Source organism: Desmodus rotundus, chromosome 4, assembly GCF_022682495.2.
Source record: "Desmodus rotundus isolate HL8 chromosome 4, HLdesRot8A.1, whole genome shotgun sequence".
In the NCBI taxonomy this organism is placed as follows: domain Eukaryota; kingdom Metazoa; phylum Chordata; class Mammalia; order Chiroptera; family Phyllostomidae; genus Desmodus; species Desmodus rotundus.
Window position 1 is genome coordinate 146,624,469 of NC_071390.1, and position 20,012 is coordinate 146,644,480.

Consider the following 20,012-nt stretch of genomic DNA (forward strand, 5'->3'; position numbering starts at 1 on the left):
CAGTGCCTCTATTATAACTGGATAAAAGCAAGCAGAGGTTATGAGAAAGCAGAAACTAGAAATGAGGGGAAAATACCAGCTCACTGGTGAAGAGGTGAAAAGCAAAGACATCACTGAGAAAAGAGACCCAAGTCTAGTTTCCAGTTCCAGGGAAGCTGGCTTCCTAGGAAGATAAATAAAGCTTATAAATTACCAATTAGTTGTATCTTTACATTAAGCCTATTATATCTGTACAAGAAATCCCTCCTAAGTTAATTAATCTTAAGTGTGCCTCTCTTCCTTTCAATTAAACAAGTCTGACTGAAGAATGTACTATAAATGCGCACATTTTAAATAATGTCTCTGAAATGATAGGTTAAAAATATAGGTGACACTAAACTATGAATGGGACAGTGGAGGGTTATTTATGTTTAAACAGATTCACAGCTGACTAGGAACTTGTTAGATATGGTGGAAGATTATTGAATATGGGAAAATATGCGTGCATTGTAAATTCTTCCCTTAATATCAAGTATAAGAACAAGAATTCTGTTAATTGATGATCTCACTCATGCAACCCTGTGGCTCTCTCCATAACCTCTGCTCATAAAATAAATTTCATGGAAGTGCATTAAATATTGGAAGACATGCTTATTTGGTTGGCATTTCATTTTGTGGGTTGAACCCATGCATCAAATTTAATGTGTATCTGTATACTTTGTAAATGGTAAAACAAATACTGAATAGGTAATATTTCCTCTTTTTTTAATCCTCACCCGAGGTCAGGTTTATAGATTTTAGAGAGAGAGAAATGGAAAGAGAGGGAAACATTGATGTGAGAGAGAAACATCCACCTGTTGCCTCCTGTAGTAGCCCCGACAGGGGATCAAAACCGCAATCTAGGTATATGCCTTGACTGGGGATCAAACCTGAAACCTTTCTGGTGTACCTAATGATGCTCCAACTAACTGAGCCACCCAGCCAGGGCAATAGGTAATTATTTCATTGCAAATTATTATGAAATAAAAACAACGGCAGTGACAAAAACAGGATGGTAAATACAAGTCCTTTCGAAGTTCTGCAAAAGACCTCTTGTTCTGTCAATGAGATTTCAGTTTGTAACATCCGGTATCTGAAGAGAACGCAGGAGGTGGCACTGTGGGGTGTTTTGGTGCAGGCAAGTTGTGCCGCCAGGGGTGTAGAGCTGGTGATGCCCGGTCTGATGGAGCTGGGTTGGGTGGAGAGTGAGGGACAGTAGTCTGGGTGGTGGGAGGAGAAGGTGGTACTGAATGCATATAAATTGCACTAAGCAGGGACCTAAGCCTAAATTCCAGGAGAATGAGCGAGTGCTGTGCTTTCATGGGCTTCTCTTCTTTATGAAGCAAGGAGTGTAAAAGCTGCCATAAAGGACAAACAAGTGAAATACTTTATACTTTACAGTGGTTGGAATAAAAATCGGGATGAGTGGGTTCCAGAAAGCAGAGTACTCAAATACTTGGACACCAATTTGCAGAAACAGCCAGAACTTCAAAAAGCCAATCAGGAGCAAGATGCAGAGGGAAGATAAGAGGGACTGCCCATGAACGAAGAAAAATGTAGAAGTAAAAACAAAAAAACCCCAAACAAACAGAAAACACCTGGAAATGGAGATGGTGGCAATACCAGTGAGACACCTCAGCTGCCTCTTGGAAAAGAGAGTAGACGCTACCGTTGAAAATGAGGGAACGTTGATGAACGGAGTTGAAGTTCAAGATTCCTGAAGAACTAAAACCATGGCTTGTTGAAGACTGGGACTTAATTATGCAGCAGAAACACCTCTTTTATCTTCCTGCCAAGAAGAATGTGGATTCCATTCTAGAGGATTATGCAAATTGCAAGAAATCTCCAGGAAACACAGATAATAAGGAGTATGCTTGTTAGTGAAATTGTGGCAGGGATAAAGGAATACTTCAAGGTAATTAATGCTGGGCACTCAGCTACTCCACAAATTTGAGAGAATACAGCATGCTGAAATCCCCACAGGTCACCCCGATGCACCTGTGTCCCAGGTGTATAGAGTGCTATACCCACTGAAATTATTTGTACGGATGGGAGCAATGTTGGCCTATACACCTCTGGATGAGAAGAGCCTTGCTTACTGAATAATCATCATGATTTCCTAAAATACCTGGCAAAGAATTCGGCAACTTCATTTTGTGGCAGTGATTATGAAGTGGCTCCCCCTGAGTACTACTGGAAAGCTGTGTGAGGCGCCCGCCTGTACGTGTGCTCGGACGTCTGTAAACACATTCCTCTTCTTAGTCCTTCTCTTGTACAAATGAGGTACCTTGTAAGTGGTGTTGTATAACAGAATTGGTATTTGTTTTCTGTTTTATTTTAAACAGAGAAAATAAGAAGGGCTATAGCTCTTTTTTTTTTCTTTTTTCAATTCAAATTTGCTACCAGTGCATCGACAGACAAGGGAGAGACATACATATAGAGTGTTCTATTGCCTGGCTGACAAAGCTGCTTTTGAATGCTGAAAGTTCTATTCCTTTAACACCATGCATTTGTATAATGTGTTAATGCTATTCAACAAAATACTCTGATTCCTAGCGCCAAAGGTTCAATTCAGTGTATGTAACTAAACACACTCATCCATTTGTGCTCCTTTTTAAAAAACTGGTACTTAAAGGGCCCATCCTTTGTAAGTCATCCGTGTTGTTCTTTAGTTATTTTATTTTTACTCAGGTTGTTGAAGAGTGGTGGCCTGTTTCATGGTTTTGTATTTGTGCCTAACACGTGTTTTAACGTGATGGACATAATGTCTTGTGTAGCTATAGTTTTCTAGAAAAGTTAATATTTTAGGAATTGTTTTTCAGATCTTCAATTAAGTTTTTCTTTAATTTTTTTTAAAGGAGAATGGCTTTAGGAGAAGTCATTATGGGGCCACCAAAAGAGGAAGAGTGAACAGAGGCAGAACAATAAAAAAACAGGCGGATTTTGGGTGGTGGGATAGGATGCAAGGTTTGGCCAATTTCAAGCAAGAGTTTAAATGTTTGGTTGTCTAATGAAAATATTAAAGCTTCTGAATTTCTATGGTTTGTTTGTATATGAACATTAAAAAAGAAAATCCTAAAAAATACAAGGGAAGGACTGCCAGCTAAGAAAATACAATTTAAGAATACTATTTATTGTATTACTGACCAGCGGTCTGGGTCAAGAGTCTTCCTGTAGGTAGGGATTTGTTTAAGGTAATTTCTCTGCTTTACAGGTTTGATTTGCCATTTTAATTAAAAGAACAACAGGAATTTAACTGGTTATTTGACACCAGGTTGGTAAAACTAGCAGGCTACTGAGTAATTTCTAAAAGTTCTACTGGTTTAATGGGAGGTTACATTAACATAACTGAATAGAACAAAGGCTAAGTCTTATGGTAAAGGATCATACAGACTATATTTATTACAAATAATATCCATTGTTAAGTTCATAAGGTGATATTCTTTAACCAGGGACGTTTCTTACTATATTCTAAACTTAGTTGCTTTAAAACTTCTTAAGAAAACCTCAACCCAACAGATAATCTATAGTTTATTTGTCAGACCCCCACTGCATTTTTGCTAGTATGTGGGAGGAGGGGCACTTGGGAATGTGAGCTTCAGTCTTCTTTCTGTCTAGGACCTATCATACAACGTTCAGACTCTGTAGTCAGTCCTTTATCTCTTTTCATTTTGGAGGAGGAAAAAACCCAATTTCACTAGACAGCTAGACAGCCATTCCTTTGGCTGTGCTGATCTCTCACCTTTGACCTTATTCCAATGAAAGTAAATTTTAGATCTAAACTCTAGTTCTCAGAACTTCTACTGAGAACAAATGACTTTGTAAAAAATGCTGCTACTGGGAATTCAAAGTGTTACCTAAACCCCGTGGATTGTTAGTTGGTAAAAGAGTTGTATAACAGGCAAAAATGTTAGATTCTATCGCTAGACTGCAACAGTTGTTTGTATGCCAGCCAGGAACTTGAACACAAATGCTTCTCTCTGAACAAAATACACTAAGAATTATTTTTCATCTGCATTGTGAAGAGAGAGGCATTGCTAAAAATGGGGGTAACATATAACTTTGGGAAACAATGACATTATTTGGGTAAGCACACATTGCTATTTACAGCTGTGTTGACAAAGGGGGTTGGAGCATAAAAACCCTTGTTTGTTTTTTGCTATTTATAAGAAATGGTATTTAAAAAATATTTTGTTGTTTAGGACAACCATAAAAATGTAGCATAGTGACATGTTTTGATTATATAGACTATATATATCTATGGATAAATCATATCTAGGGCACTTTAAAATTAATAAAACTATTACAATGTGTAATTATTTCAGTTTGTTAGGTCTAGAATCAGCTTTCTGTTCTCAGGTTGCATTTTCAGAATTCCTTTCATAATAGTCAAGAAAATTTTGGATTTTGGTCATTGATTTCTTTTCTTGATTTAAATTTCTAGAAGACACTAACTACATTTTATTTACTATTTTCCCCTCTACTTATAAACCTACATGTAGGGAAGTAATAACTGAATTATGTACAAAACACAAGTGAAAGTCTGTAGAGAAGCAATTTTCCTTGAGTCTTAAATTGAATTAAATTGTTGCCTATTCTCTCAACTATTCATATGGCTTTTTAATTGATATATTATCCCTAAACCAGTTTTGATTTTCCACACCCTCTTTCATTTAGTTGCAAAGTCCATGTCTCCTCTAGAACATTAAAGAGCAGACATTTCTCTTAAAACTAATTTCTAGCCATTTAAAAAGTCTGCCCGTTGAACTAAGAATGAAAACGAAAGAGTTGAAATCATTGTCTGAAGAATGAATCACACATTCTTAATCTGAATTGTGTTTGGAACAAGAAAAGGTATATATCCTGGAAGGATAAATGTCAATTTAATTTAACTAAATACAAGGATTGTAGTGCAGACCCTTCGAGTTGAAAGTAGAACAACCTTAAGTGAAAAGAATTTTTAAGGAACCTAAGGACAGGATGTGAAGACAAGTGACTGGAAACCCATTTGGATTTACATTTTTTCCAGTCTGCACATCTTTGTCATGTTTTTTCTTCTTTGCAGACAGGTGAACTCTGAATTTCTGTCTCCCATGGAGTGATCTCTGGGGATTGACTAGCATCTCTGTCCAAAGATGGGGAAGAGAAACCTAATTGGCCTAACTGAGGTCATGTGAATAGGTATAGCCAGAGGGCCAGTACCCTAGGTCTGCAGCTGATGCCCACTCCAGAGAAAGGGGCCGAGAAGGCACTCAAGAACTGTTTACTGCAATACAGCTTTCATCAACACATCTCCCTAGACCCCTTCCATCAAACAAGCATTTATCTGCCTCACAGGTAATTATAGTTATTTTCTGGTGCATCTCTGCCTTTTACTTGCTTCACATTTTATGCTCCAGAAACAGAGAACTGCTTGTAGTTCCACCTCCCTATCCTCTACTTAGCATCCATATGCCCTAATGAAATCAATGTATTTCATGCCTAAATTCCTGTGGTCCTCTTTGCTTGTTCTGGTCCCCTTTCAATTCTCTTTCTTGTTTAGGAGTCATGCCCAATGTTACTGCTTCTCGACTTCTTTACCTTCCTGAGCTAGTTATTTTCTTCTTTCTTTATGCATCATAACACTGCAGGTAAATCTCTACCATCATCAAGCTCCATTGCTTGTGATTTCCTACTTACGTTTTGACATCTTTATAACCTGAGACACTGTGAGCCTAGCCTACAGCGGGTGCTCCAAAATAGCTGACTGAATATACTCTCAAAGTTTCCGTTTGGTTAATGATTTGACTCTCTGGAGTTAACAGTGAGTCATTACATGAAAAGCATTGTCTGCATGAACCCCTTAGAACTGTTAACTTGTCAAAAAATTAGATGTCGGGAAGTTCTGATCCAACTCCTCTCCAAGGAATGGCAATGAGTCCACCATTTGAGAAAGCCTGCAGTTTACCTGGAGCCCTCACCAGTTTAAATTCCTCTTTAAACTTGTGTTGGGCTACCGTCTCCTCCTTTGGGAGGCAATGTTGATCTAGTGAAGTAGATCACTAGATGGTCAGAGCATCAGTTTATGAAATTATTTAATTTTTTCTGAATATAAATATTGTTTTCAAAGGCAATTTCATTAACCACATCCTTTAGTTCTGCGGACTTTCAATAACTTTAATTTACAAGGTTGGTCTTGATTTTCAGTCCTTGAGACATTTTCCTAGTCTTAAAGTCCATCCCTGCACTCTAGTCCTGAAGGGTTTGACTACATCTCCCAACTTTGCATCAAATGCACTCTTCTGCACCGTCCCCCCCGCCTTGACATTTTATAAGATAGGGAAATGATGGTTGATCCTAAAAGGAAATTTTGTAAATGGTTGACTCAGGTATTGGTAGTGGAGAGTAAAAGAGCATTTCCTCAGAAAATAGTTTTAAGTTGTATTTCCCCTCCACATAAATTTAAAACGGCAAAACCTCCAGGACCGCCGTTGGGTACTTTGGGGCACGCAGCCCCGCAAGTCCTAATAAATGAATTACCATTTCAGGAAGGAGATCACTGAGGGACTGATATTGATCAAGGTCAGCCGGTGTGTTTGCCTGCGATTGTTTGGGGGGTGGTTAATTGCGTGTCAGTCTCGGCCTGTGTCGTCTCGCTGGCGCCGGGTGCTTTTTGGATTTGCTAATTTTCGTTAAGTGTCTCTAGCCGACTACTCGTCCCCTGTCTACCCAGGAGAACTTAGCGGCTCCTACAGATCAACAGTCTGTCTGTCTGGGCTTTATTGATCACAGGGCAGGCGGCTGGAGGCAGATGCGCCGGGGAGCGGGGGGGTGGTTGACGGTGGGAGGCTGGAAGCAGACCTCAGAGCCCCGCCACCCTTGTTCCTGTTTTCCTACTGGACCCCCCTTCAAGGCTACGCGGGAGCCGGCGGTGGCTCGGGCGACGGCGCACGCCGGGGACCACCCCTACTAGTCTCTGGGGCTTCCAAAGCGCGCAGCGTGGCGGGGGAGGGCTTCCGAAGGCGGCCGCGCGGGTCCCCCGCATATTTTGGTAGGAACAAAAAAGAAGCCACGGGCTGGGCGATGCTGGCTCAAGGCTGAATTATGAGTCTCTAAAGACAGACCCAGAGGCGGGCTCGACGCGAGCCTCCGGAGGTCAGGGACATTCAGGTCTACACTAGGGGGAGCGCTGAAGACAGCAGCCATGGGAGCCTAAGGCCAGGCTCCGGCGCCGCTCGGAGCAGCCGGCTGGTCCCTCCCTTCCAGCGTCTGGATCCGCCCCCTGGGTGCTGGATGATTGACTTGAGCCTGGCGACCAATCGCACCGCGCTGGTGCGAGCTCGGGGGCGGGGCGGCACCAGGCCCGCTCCCCTGGCGGAGCGGTATTTAAGGCGCGGAGGATGGACAGAGGAGGCGGGCGCAGGCAGGAGCTCGCTGCCGGCGCTGTCTGTGTGCGCTTGTGTTCGCAGAGTTCCCGGCGGAGGGCGAGTGAAGCCGAGGGTTCATCCCAGCCTGCGGCACTGAGAGGAGCGAAGGAGCTGGTGCCTGCTGAGTCGGCCGTCGAAGGTCCTCTCTTTTCCTCGGCGTGCTCTATAGCCGCGCTCCATGCTCCGGACGGTGCCTGGCCCCTCGCTCCGTTGCTGACGGCGCCCGCCTCTCTGGGCAGCATCCATGCACTGCGCTCTCCGGGAGTCGTAGGCTGCAGCTGCCCGCGGCTCCGGGACCGGAGGTGGCTCCGCGGCCGTGGGGGCGTCAATGGATCGCCATTCCAGCTACATCTTCATTTGGCTACAGCTCGAACTCTGTGCCATGGCGGTGCTGCTCACCAAAGGTGGGTGCCCGCCGGCCGGCGGGGGCGCGGCACCTCGGGGAGGGGCACGTGGGGTCCCGGGGCGGCCTATGCCGCGAGCCTTTGAAGTCGGCTGCCGGGGCTTTGTTAGCGGCGTGCGAGGCTTCCTCCCGCGTTGGAGCCCGCAGGTCGCGACAAGTTGCCTGTTATTAGAAGTCGCGGCGGTGGCTTTGCCGCCGACCCTTCGGGTGTTTTGGGTCTGGCGGACCTCAGAGCAAGTGGTTGTCAAAATGTTTGTGTAAGTCTTTCTGTAGTGAACTTATGAATGTTTGTGCCCGGGGAGCGGGGCGGTAGTGTGGGCTCGGATGCCGCCTCCCTCTCCCCCTCTGGGCGGGGAAACCCTGGAGGAACCGCAGCCCCTGGCCCCCAATTGCCCTGTGCCAGAGCCTGTGTCCATACTCTGAGTCTCGGGTCTCTGTTGGGTGCCACTCTATTTCAGTAAGTTTCTGTATTTGATTATGTCTTTGTGTTTGAGTGTTTCTGCATTTGAATATGTCTGTATATTTGAGTGTGTCTCTGCCCGTCAGTGTGTCTCTGTTGTGTGTATTTGCATATATCTCTAATTCAGTGTGTCTCTACATTTGAATGCGCCTCTGCCCGTGAGTGTGTCTTTGTGTCTCTCAGTGAGTGTCTTCGTGAACCAGCGAGCGTGTGCCTCCCCGAGTGTAGGTGTCCTGGTGTGTATTCAGTGTGCAGGAGTACACGCTCAGTTCTCAGTGGCGCTGGGCTCTGTCAGTGGTCCCATTTCCATTCACCTCATATTTTGCAAATACTACTACTACTACTAAAAATCAGCAACAAAAACCAGCAGTTTCTTCCCCCCACACCTCCTCGGCAGGCTTTCACCTTTGAGTTTGAAATACGCCAAACTCCATCTAGATTTCAAGATCCCCCCACCTACCCTGCCATGAACAACAGATAAATTTTTTTTAATACCAAGTGTTGTTTAGCTTTTGCACCCCCCACTTTTCTCTAATTGCCATGTAGCAGGCATGAGGTTAAAGGATAAGCTAGCCCAGCAAGGATGATGTGCTACAGTATTTATTTATTTTGGAAGGAAGGGTGTAATTAACCCTAAATAACAGCCCTCGAAGCCTTCAGAGGGGAGCCTCCTGGCCCTATCAAAGGCGGGCAGAACTGGGAGGGACGGAGGCTGACATGAAGTCACAGATACCGAAACTATGTGCCTGATAATGATATAATTAGGGGATCAGAGATTTCTGACTGCTGCTGACTTCAAAAGCTTTAAAAGAAGCCAGCAGTCTCTCCTGTAGCCATCTTGACTAAAGCAGACATTTTTGTTTAATCACTACATACAGTAACAAGAAAGGGGGAAAACAGAAGAGCATTGTTCACTGTTTCAAAATACCAGTCCCCTCTCTGGCCTTTTGCATGCCACAGGAAGAAACTTTATGAAACGACAGAAATATAGTTTTAATACAGTAATACAAAAGTTAATTCAACTTGCTCAAATGTAGCTCCAGTTTTTTTTTTTTAAAAAGTTGTTAGAACTTTTCTAGTTACCTGTCAAAATGTTAGACTTTTTTAGGTCATTGAAAATATATATCATAGTATGTTAAATAGGCTCTTCTAAACATTTAGGCAGCATTTCACTTGTATTCAGTTTTTTTCTGCACGAGGTCTGAGGTGAATAGGATCAAAACGGACTTTTAATCTGTTTTATTTCTACCTGAGGTTTGTATATGGAATTTGTCAGACAGGAACATACAGTTATCACTACATAAGACCAGTGAGCTTTATGCAAAAAATCAAATAAGTTTGAAAAGAGGAGAAAAAGAACCTCTGCAAAGCATGCTCCTAACTTGAAGGTCTTAACTGGAGAAGGGTCTTGGGCTCAGACCCATGATAGGGAATGCAGATTTAAAATAGAAGCAAGACCTCCAGCTTTGGACAGTTAAACTTGGCTTGCCAAAGATCTGTGTATAGTTGGCTGGTCTTTTTAGAACTGAAGCATTAGCAGCCTCCAGTGAAAACTGAGCATGCCATACGGTGGCCTGGAATTTGGACAGATAATTAAATGAGACACCTTACTCAGGCATCCCTAGAGGAGAAGGAAGAAAGGTAGGGGTGGTAAGAGGTGTTCAATTTCAGAGCGGAGGTTTCAGTAACTAGACAGAAAGAACTTCAGATTGGGAAGCTGGAGAGGTGTGTGCATTAGTTCAATTTACAGTAGCATTAGCTGTGGCATGTGACAATGACGAGTCCACTGGGCTGAAAATCATACTAGTGATCACTCTGAGACTCACATGATTTCAACTAGAAATTGGTGTTAAAAGCCTCAGATCTTGCATTGCAGCAAAATGTTAGCAGTGACTTGCAACTCGCAAAATAAGTTTTATAAAGGAAACTTTAATCGCTTCCTGTAGAAAAATTTGAGGTTTCCTTAAGGATTTTTCATTCAACCAGCAGAGGATTTTCAGATTCAGTGTTTCCCCTTTTAGATCCCATGTTGAATTACATGTAAAACTGGGGAGTAAGGGGAGGAGAAGTTAGCCTTGCAGTTTCACACTCTCCCCTCCGCCCCCAGTTTTATGACTTTCCATTTGGGCTGAAAGAAATTGACTTTGGCAAGCAAACCACTAATTGTAAACTGCCTAGTTCCTGTTTTACAATATACTAAAAGCTCCTCTGCATGAAAAGATCTTTATAGGCAAAGTTTGCCTTTTCTAGAGAGGTTGCAAATAACTGCCCAGTTTCATAGTTTTAAAACCTCCTGACTGGAGCAATTTCTAGATTGTTGTGTTTCTAGTTAATAACTTTATAAGGTGTTAGCTAAAGCTCTTAAATCTTGGCACAGCCCTTCGAGGTAGTAAACAATTCAGTAGTTCCGATCAAATATTTATACTTACAAAATCAAAAAGCCTAGTATTTTCATGTTGTATGGTCATGTAGGATTAAAATGAATAAATAATGTAATTTACCTTGTGGGAGGAGAACTTATTGTGATTATTCTTTTCTTTCAAAAACAAAAGTATTATTGTTAATTACTAACTGATCAAAAACCTAAATTGAACTTTTATTCTCCACTACTGGGATTAATACATTTCTAAAATTGTATTCAACTGGATTGAAGTTTAAGCACAGGCTTGCACAAAGGGCTTTTCCAGTCTGCATGACCTGCTGTTGTAAGCACTAAGCTGAGTGTTCTAAAAGTTAGTGCCTTTGAGGTTGGGACTTAGCAGTCTCTTAAGCAGATGTGTTATCTTGCTTCTGAAGCAATTTGATGCAATTTCTCATTGTTTTCAGGTGAAATCAGATGCTACTGTGATGCTGCCCACTGCGTGGCAACTGGCTATATGTGTAAATCTGAGCTGAGTGCCTGCTTCTCTAGGCTCCTCGATCCTCAGAACACAAATTCCCCACTCACTCATGGCTGCCTGGACTCTCTCGCAAGCACAGCAGACATCTGCCAAGCCAAACAGGCACAAAACCACTCTGGCACGGCCATGCCCACATTAGAATGCTGTCATGAAGATATGTGCAATTATAGAGGGCTGCATGACGTTCTCTCTTCCCCCAAGGGGGAGGCCTCAGGTAGGTCTTTCTACCTTTCTCCAGCTTTTCCAGCCAAAATGCTCACCTGAGCTCTATAGGTTTATGACAGCCACGCCTTTGTATGTCTACTATTGATTTTGTTGTTAATGTAATTAGTTGCGTGGTTGAATGCAAAGATGCATCCCCGTTGAGTGGCTTTTATGCCTGCCTGAGCATCAGATGTCTGTCTACATACTAGGTTTTGCCTGACTTTTCAACAGTTCGAAGACATTAAAAGACCATTGTTACTCTGGAATGACAGTCTGTAAACAAATGTTTTTGTAATCTTTTTTGCCTTGTTTTTGCAACATTTATTTCCTAAATATTGTTGACTTAATGGTAAGCTATTTAATGGGGTGCCTGGTTTAAAATTGATCGATGAGCATAAGTATCTATAGGTAGAGTTAACACAGTTTTGCTTGTGCTCCTTTAGGACAAGGAAACCGGTATCAGCATGACGGTAGCAGAAACCTCATCACCAAAGTGCAGGAGCTGACTTCTTCCAAAGAGTTGTGGTTCCGGGCAGCAGTGATTGCTGTTCCTATCGCCGGAGGGCTGATTTTAGTGTTGCTCATTATGTTGGCCTTGAGGATGCTGCGAAGTGAAAACAAGAGACTGCGGGATCAGCGGCAACAGATGCTCTCCCGTTTGCACTATAGCTTTCACGGACACCATTCCAAAAAGGGGCAGGTTGCAAAGTTGGACTTGGAATGCATGGTGCCAGTGAGTGGGCATGAGAACTGCTGTCTGACCTGTGATAAAATGAGACAAGCAGACCTCAGCAACGACAAGATCCTTTCGCTTGTTCACTGGGGCATGTACAGTGGGCATGGGAAGCTGGAATTTGTATGACCGCGTCTTATCTGAACTGAGCTTCTTGGACGCTTGAAGGCCTTTGAGTTCTGCTGGACAGGAGCACTTTATCTGAAGAAAAACAAGCTCATGTAATCATCTTTGAGAGACAAAGTGACCTCTGCAAACAGAATCTTTGGTGTTTCTTCTGAAGGATTATTTGCACAGACTTACATACAGTCAAATGTATTTTTTGCTTTGAAATTATAAAAAGCAAAGAGAAGACTATGTACACACTGTTACTAGGGTGATTTGCATCTGAGGGAGCTGGAATGAGTACCTAAATAAACTAAAGTGTGCTCTATGTAAGCTCCTACATCTTGATTTATTGTGAAGATTTAAATATATATATATTTTTTGTCTGAAATTGAGCAGTGTCTTGTCATAAATTAAAAACTAAGTGGGAATTGTAAGAAACTACATGTTAATTAGGCAAATGAAGATCTGTTGCTCGAGTAGGATCTAACTAGGATTTGGCTGGACCTTCCCCTTCCTCACTCCCCTCCCTCCATCCCTCCCTTCCCTCCATCTCTCCCTCCCTTCCCTCCATCTCTCCATCTCTCCCTCCCTCCTTCCTTTCTTTTTAAACAAGACCAAGATCTTGTTTATTCTTACATGCATATGTGTAACTTTCTTACAGCATGGAGAAATTCTAAATGGACTGCCCATTATTTAGTGTCTTAACCACACTTTTTGTTTGGATCGTTCTGGTTTTTAACTTTCATCTAAGAGATCTTAAACGTATTTATACCAGGTCAGATATGCTTGATCTGTTTCAGAAGTTGCCTTAGCAGATGTACTATTATTTATCAACTTGATCCACTTGCTCTGGAATACTTTTAAATGTGTCTACCTCCAACCAGGAAGAAAAAAAACCTAAACGAATTTTTTTTTGTTAAAGTTAGTCACTGCTGACTTATACTGTTTACTCTGTCTCAAACCAAATTAAATATTTTGGACTCCAAGTTAGCCAACCTTCATTGTACCATGCTCCCAGTTTTCAAAACTTTTTTCAACACACTGTTATATTAACATTTTATTTTCTGCTTTTCAATTTTTAGAAAGGTTTTCCATAGTGAACACTATATATCGAGATTTAAATAACACACAGTGCTTCTAGTTTTCCTCCCCCAAATGATCCTTTTACTAACATAACCGAATAAAACATTGACTGTAGCCACTAACTTAATACACCAGTGTTTCCACTCCTGCAGGGCTTTGTCTGGCAACACTGCCCAGCCTGAATTTAAACCCATTCCACTCTTGTGTACTTTTCTTCCCATTTGTTATCTTAAATGAGAATAATTTGCCATGTAGGATTATTTTCCTTGATTCTTTTGTGTATTTGAAACTTTTGCTTAAAAATTAACCTATAGCCTGCATATTTGAGTATCGGGTTTTCTTTTATGAGTGTTAATGGATTTAAAAAAATATTTTCTGGAATATTTTATGATGAGCATAATATGGGTCCCTTAAGACAGATGCAGTAGCCAAGTTCATGGAAGAATCTGAATTGAAAGGACTAATCTAAAAATGAGAACCTAGATTATTTAATAATAGGCCACAGCCCCAAATTAGGTTATGGAATAAATATGCATTTTAATAAATGACAGATTTGTTTTGTGCTTATTGAGAATGACAGTTTGTACATTCATGATTTAATGATTTATAAAAGGTGTTTTTTAAACAAAGATTTTTTTAGAGAGAGGAAGGGAGGGAGAAACATCATTGATGAGAGGAACCACACATTGATGAGAGGAACATCAATGTGTGGTTGCCTCCTGCGTGCCCCCCACTGAGGACTAGGCCCCCAACCCAGGCACAAGCCCTGACTGGGAATCGAACCAGCAATCGTCTGGTTCACAGTCCAGCGCTCAATCCACTGAGCCACACCAGTCAGGGTGGGTGTTAAGTTTTGTGTGTCAATTTTTGAGGGAGCCAAAGAATTGTTTGACCCAACTATCCAAACCTGTCTAGAGAATTGATCAAAATTGCCATTGGTGAAATTTGCACCTTCATCATTTGCTTTCTAGCTCTAGGTCAAATTATAATTTTTCCACTTAGATCGAAAGACTTAATTTCCTTCTGCTTGCCCAGCTACAATATTATTCTCTATTCATCCTATTTTTTCCCAAGTACCAGTTAACTAAGAACTCAGCAATTCATCAGGAAATACAGCAATGAAGGATTTAAATCCATGTGCTTGGAAACACATGAAAGGCAGTAAAGGAAAAGCCTGGGTCCGGCCTAGAGCTAAAGTCACAAAACTGTAGTGGAAGGTGAATGCAAAGTATCTGCACTTGGTTCTCTGTTCTTATTCTTTCTACTGTAAATTCATGAGGCTGTTTACACCTCCCTGTTCGGTGGGGTGGTGGCACTGTGCCCGTGCTCTGCCAGACTGGGTGTTCTGGGGCTCAGGTTCTAGCCACTTAATAGACTGGCCCTGTCTCTTTTGCTAATAACAATCCCCTTTTAAATCCTCTCATTCACTTAGCATTTGCACATGTGTTACAGCCATATCTAGGTATACATAATTTGGCTTTTCAATAAAAACATTGCAGGTTTCTCAACTTTGATTTTTACTAAGAACTAAATATAGATTCTACTTTTGCTTTCCTATGAGAGTGTAGAAGATAAAGGACCCTTCATGAGATTGCTCCCTACCTGATTCAGTGATGTAAGAATGGTAATCACCGGTTTATTTGTTTTTCCCTCACAGAGATGTTTACTGTTACTTTGAGGTGTCAGTACAAGGCCAGGCTAACCAGGAACAGCCCTTGTTTAATATTGACATAAAACTCCCCCCAAAGTAATTTTCCTTTCTAAGCGGAAATTTGCCCAAACCAGAGACAAATGGTACCAAATTTTCTGTATCTATGCCCCTTACATTCTACCTCATTAAAAAACTGATCTGTACGTGATTATGTCTTTTATGTTATTTTCCCCCTTATTTTGAAAGGCTCAGAGGCTTCCTAGAAGTTGACAAATGCATCAAAATTTCTGCTGAGCTGATTTTATTAAAAACTGCACCATAGGGGGTTTGACCTTCTAAAATACCAAACATGTCTGCTTTAGAAAAATCACAAAACTCTCCCCTGAAGAGCTCGTAAATCTGGTTTCAATATGGGCTGATTATAGGCTGCAAGCTTGAAAGCAGTGGCATCCAGTATCATGAGTCTGAAACTAGTCTTCTGGGGGCCAGGACAGCTTTTTTCCCTTCTAACCTCTAATTGGACCTCTTTTCTGTCTCAGTTCAAATAACTTCAAACCTCCAAAAGTTACCTGGTGTGATGGGGCTGAACTCATACTGGGTAGGAGTCAAGCTCACTTTGCAGTCTCATAGCCTGAGGTCAAAGCCTGCCTTTGCCCCTAATAGCTTCATGAACTTGGGCTAAGTTGCTACCTGGGAAATGAGTCAATGATAATATACTTTATGAGATTATTATGAGGAGATAGTGGCCCCACATCTTTCCAAATTTGAGAACATAGCTATTTGTATAGTGGATATTTTTACTTGACTTTTTCATATTTCAGATCTTTGCATCTTTGCCCTCTAGTCCTACAGGCTGGATTTAGTATTTTTAATATTTGCTTTCAATTTACTGCTTTTAGCCTCATATCTAATTATGCTGGCTTGTAATTATTTCCTTTTGGAATAATCTAGATGGCTACTGATAAGAATATTTTAATTTCATGCAGGTATTTTGTTTTTCGGTATTAGCAGAATGAAATTCTCTCAGAGTTTCAGTTGTTCTGGATGATTAATCCATTGAGAAAACCGAGAGTCAAGTTAAGTGACAGATAATGTTTCAGAATTGCTTGAGCAGTTTATGTCTGATTGATGAGTTCTGGACAAGTGCAACCATCAATTTCAATTTGCTACACAGGTGCTCCCAAGGGAATACAAATAGTTGCACAACTAGTTTATGGACTTTGTGAATTGGGTGGGGCGGGGACTGGAGAGTGAAAAATCCATTTAATTTCCCTGGATGAAGTTAATTTAGTTAGTTACTGTGTTGGTCACAGTTGTAAAGGGAAAAATATAACTGCTTCAGACACCAACTCACTCCCTTCCCCTCTGCCCAATTCTTTCTGTCAGGGTCGCTCTCCCTCTCCCGACTTAAAAAGGCAGACTAGCGATCTGAGAATTTGAGAGCCAATGAGATAATGAAATTAAATGCTATTTCAAATTTCTACAGCTCTTTTGTTGGGGTACAGTCTTAGACTTCAAATATGTCCTTGTTTACTTGCTAACTCTGCACCACTCTGCAGCCTAGTGGTGTAATTCACTTGTCCACATTACAGAAATTTGGAGAGGGAGGAAGGAAGGTGACATTGAGTTGAACCAGATAAGGGCTTATTCTCGCAGCGAGGCAGCAATTTTCCAATGGATCTGCTTTGGGGTGTTGGGAAGTGTTTATTATTAGGGGAGGCCACCCAACCGTGTTCTGCAAACTTCCGCCATTCTATGAATATGGAAAGCATCAGCAGAAAGGCATCAACAAGCCATCTAGGGAGATACTTCAAGTAAGCAGTTAGATAATACCTCAAGGCATGTGTCATTCCTCAAGACTTAAGGGATTCATTCTACCTGGTGGCCAGTGGCCAGATGCCTCTCAGAGGTAATCTCAGATTGTGTTTAGCTACCTATATCTTGTAGAACCCTGAGCAGAACCCTGGAAAGATGAGTTGGTAATTATTTATTGCATGCCATGTGTATACAGATATGTCCTGCTCGCCCAGTGGTTTTTGTAATTCTGGAATAATTTTGCATTTAACAATTTTCAAGGCAGTGTAGTGTGTAAGCAGAAGATGGAATTTGTGAGCATTCAGCAATTTGTTTGTAGACATAGGAAGACCACGTTAGTTGTGACGAATTAATAAAGTCAGAGGCTGTTGTGTAAATTTACTCTGAGCGATCTTACATTACAAACCTAATGGAACAAAAATTGTTTTAGCAGTGAAAACCAAGAGAAATACAGAAAGCTCTTTATCCCTGGTCTCTTCCCCTTGGAATTTCCCCAGGGAACTGATGAGGATAGTGGAAAAACACCACACTTCTAAAAGCAGTTTCTTACTTTTTAAGTGTTAGAAGTCCACCTTGAAGAATTTTTTCCTGAATTTAGTAGATGTGATTTTCATACTATAGACTTCGCAGTGGACTTCGTAAATGGGGTGTTTCTCATGTGGATTTAGGGGTTAAACTGTGAACTCCCAGTGGGGAGGGGGAGGTGCAGAGCTAGATCAGCAACCTTTGAACAGCTCCATCATCCAAGCGAAGGACAAGACTGGGGCCTCTTGTCGTCAGACACCTGCATTCAGATTGTTGGTAAAGACACAAATGCTTCTCTCTCGTTTCCTTCTCTACCCTAAACTATTGTCTTACAGACTTATATACATATACCTGTATGCGAGGCCTAAAGGAAAACAAATTACTAGTAAGGGAGTTGCCAAGAAACAATTCAAATAGGTCTGAAAATTAATGAAGCACTGCTACGGTCAACCTGCTCAGCCCACCTTTTAAATCTGGGGCAGTCTCCAGGCTAATTTAAGGGTACTAATTCTCACTGAGAAGCTTATTATCATTCCCCATTAAGCTCAGAGTTGTACTTTCATGTAAATATTGCAAAGTATTCAAAGCTTTTATCGAACATTGTTTCTCTAAGGAGGTAAGAACAAGTCACTGAGAGTTTCCTTGGCCCAAAAGGTGAATTACCTGGACTCAGCAGGTTGACTTAGTACCTCAACTTCGATGCCTTGTCCCAGCTACACTGGGGCAACTTTGGCAAATTCTCTTTTCTCCTCCTGAATGAAACTCTGATCAGAGGCTATAATTAAAGCAACAAATAATGTGCTGAATCTGTTATTCAAAGACACACCAAAAGTTATAAACTACCATTCCTCCCACCAAGCACTTAGCATCTTCATTCAAAGATTACTTTTTACTTCAAAACTCAAAGGGCTGTTATGCATCCATTCACAGTTTTATAATTTAGACTTTTATGTTTATTTTATTATATTATTATGTAGTGTTCTCGTAAGAAAATTACTTATCCATAGATAAAATAACGAAAGGTAAATTAAAAAAATATGTGTGTGTGGGGGGGTAATCGTCCATGCCTTTCCAATCTTTATTTCTAGTTTCCCATATTCCTTGTATTTATTTAAAAATACTTTACATGTACATTTATTTCTATTTCCGATGAGCCCTGGCTCAAACCAATGTCAACTTGCTTCCAGTAGTGCTTCTTAAAAATATGAATAAAGTGTGGAAAAGAGAAACCCCATTTTTAAGAAAGCAGCACTATTGTCAATTTTTTCAAAGGCAAATGTCTTTGCTGCAAGGAGGAAAACTTATTCTCTCTGTAAAACCTGGTGGAGCAGTGATCCTGCTGGGTTGGAAGCTCAGTGTCCTCTGGGATTCCCCTCATCTGGCCACCGACTTCACAGGCCCACGAAGCTCGGAGTTGGCGCTGCTTTAGAAGGCTGTCAAGGCAGATGTGTGTGTCCATCCGGGATCACTAAATGTCAAGGGTCATTTCCCTGACCTGACACTTGATTGTGAAGCAGGTTAAGAAGTAAATCTTCCAAGGGGCTGAATTGTGACAAACACTATAGTCCGACAATAAAACCCGAGCTCCTCACCCAGCTTGTTTAACAGTGGGAGGTTGTTTGCCAGCATTAGTATGCAAATTGCGGTGAGTAGCTAACAGGTTGCTTTGAAATGCTCAATTTGTTTATCCCGACCTTTTCTTCGTGGGCAGAAGATTTATGGAGCTCTTTTTCATGGTTCTCAGCAATGAATGCGGTCCAGCAGGGTCTCCAGCGTGTCATTAACTCCAGTTGGGATGCAGGAGCGGAAGTGCTCTGCTGGTGCAGGGAGGGACCCAGACGGAGAGGACCTGCTGGGGAGCCGCTGGCTCGAGGAGTGCTGGAGTTCTTCTAGGCTCTCCCGGCTGGGTTCAGCCTCCGAAAAAGCAAACAAATAAAAGGGAGAAAAAAACCCTCCTGTCTTCAAATATCTGTCACACGAATGCCTCATCCGGAAAAAAGATAAATCAGCCATTTTCTTCGGTTTCATCTTTCTACCTCTTCTGGGTAAATGCCCTCCCCTCTACGCCCAAAGGAAGACCTGCCATTGAGGCTCTCACTAGGCTGAGTCTTTGTATAATCTGTTTTGGTCAAAGTCATTTGTTCAAAGTGCTCATCCTGACGTTTGTTTTTATCGTCTTCATGGTGGCTTTGCCTTCGGAGCGACCTGGGTTCAGTTTGGACTTGGTTTGTTACTAGAGGTGTGACTTTGGGGTAATGAACCCCTTCATTGCCTCACTGACCACTATTATTAGTGGATAATAATATTTATTATCAGCACTTTGCCTTGTTGGGAGGATTAAATGAGATAATGCAAATAAAGCTTTAGCTCAATTCCTTGCAAAGTTGTAAAAGTTAGCCATTACCAATAGGTATTGTTCCCTTATAATGCCTCCCAATGCGTAGAACCGAAGCACCCATGAGTCACGTCCTGTACTTTACAGACCAGAGGGCCAGACTGGATGGATTCAAAGATCCAGTGATGTTTATTCCTTTTTATTTGTAAGTATCTTTAATCTGCCCAATTTACCCTTCTGTGTTTATATTTTGCTCAGGACAATAGGGAAATACTTAATTTTAATGTAAAAATATTGAAAGTACCATATCCCTTGCACAAAAATGTTACTTACTAGGAATAATGTCAGTGTTTGACATCAGAACACAGCAG

General features: G+C 41.5%; 1 protein-coding gene and 1 pseudogene across 1 annotated transcript; both read left to right on the forward strand.

The window, feature by feature from the left end:
* The first annotated feature begins 1,268 nt into the window (after positions 1 to 1,268).
* On the forward strand, positions 1,269 to 2,255 carry LOC112316788 (mortality factor 4-like protein 1 pseudogene; annotated as a pseudogene).
* Positions 2,256 to 7,390: 5,135 nt separating this feature from the next.
* On the forward strand, positions 7,391 to 12,620 carry BAMBI (BMP and activin membrane bound inhibitor). Its single transcript, XM_024573814.4, has 3 exons — positions 7,391 to 7,828; positions 11,114 to 11,401; positions 11,835 to 12,620. Exons 1-3 carry the CDS (start codon positions 7,753 to 7,755, stop codon positions 12,251 to 12,253), a joined length of 783 nt encoding a protein of 260 aa, XP_024429582.1. The 5' UTR covers positions 7,391 to 7,752; the 3' UTR covers positions 12,254 to 12,620.
* Positions 12,621 to 20,012: the final 7,392 nt, after the last annotated feature.

Excerpts from the sequence above, each read along its gene's own strand:
- BAMBI (XM_024573814.4), top strand. The coding sequence starts at position 7,753 with ATGGATCGCCATTCCAGCTACATCTTCATTTGGCTACAGCTCGAACTC. Across the intron at positions 7,829-11,113 it reads GGCGGTGCTGCTCACCAAAG|GTGAAATCAGATGCTACTGT; the intron begins GTGGGTGCCCGC and ends CATTGTTTTCAG. Across the intron at positions 11,402-11,834 it reads CCCCAAGGGGGAGGCCTCAG|GACAAGGAAACCGGTATCAG; the intron begins GTAGGTCTTTCT and ends GTGCTCCTTTAG.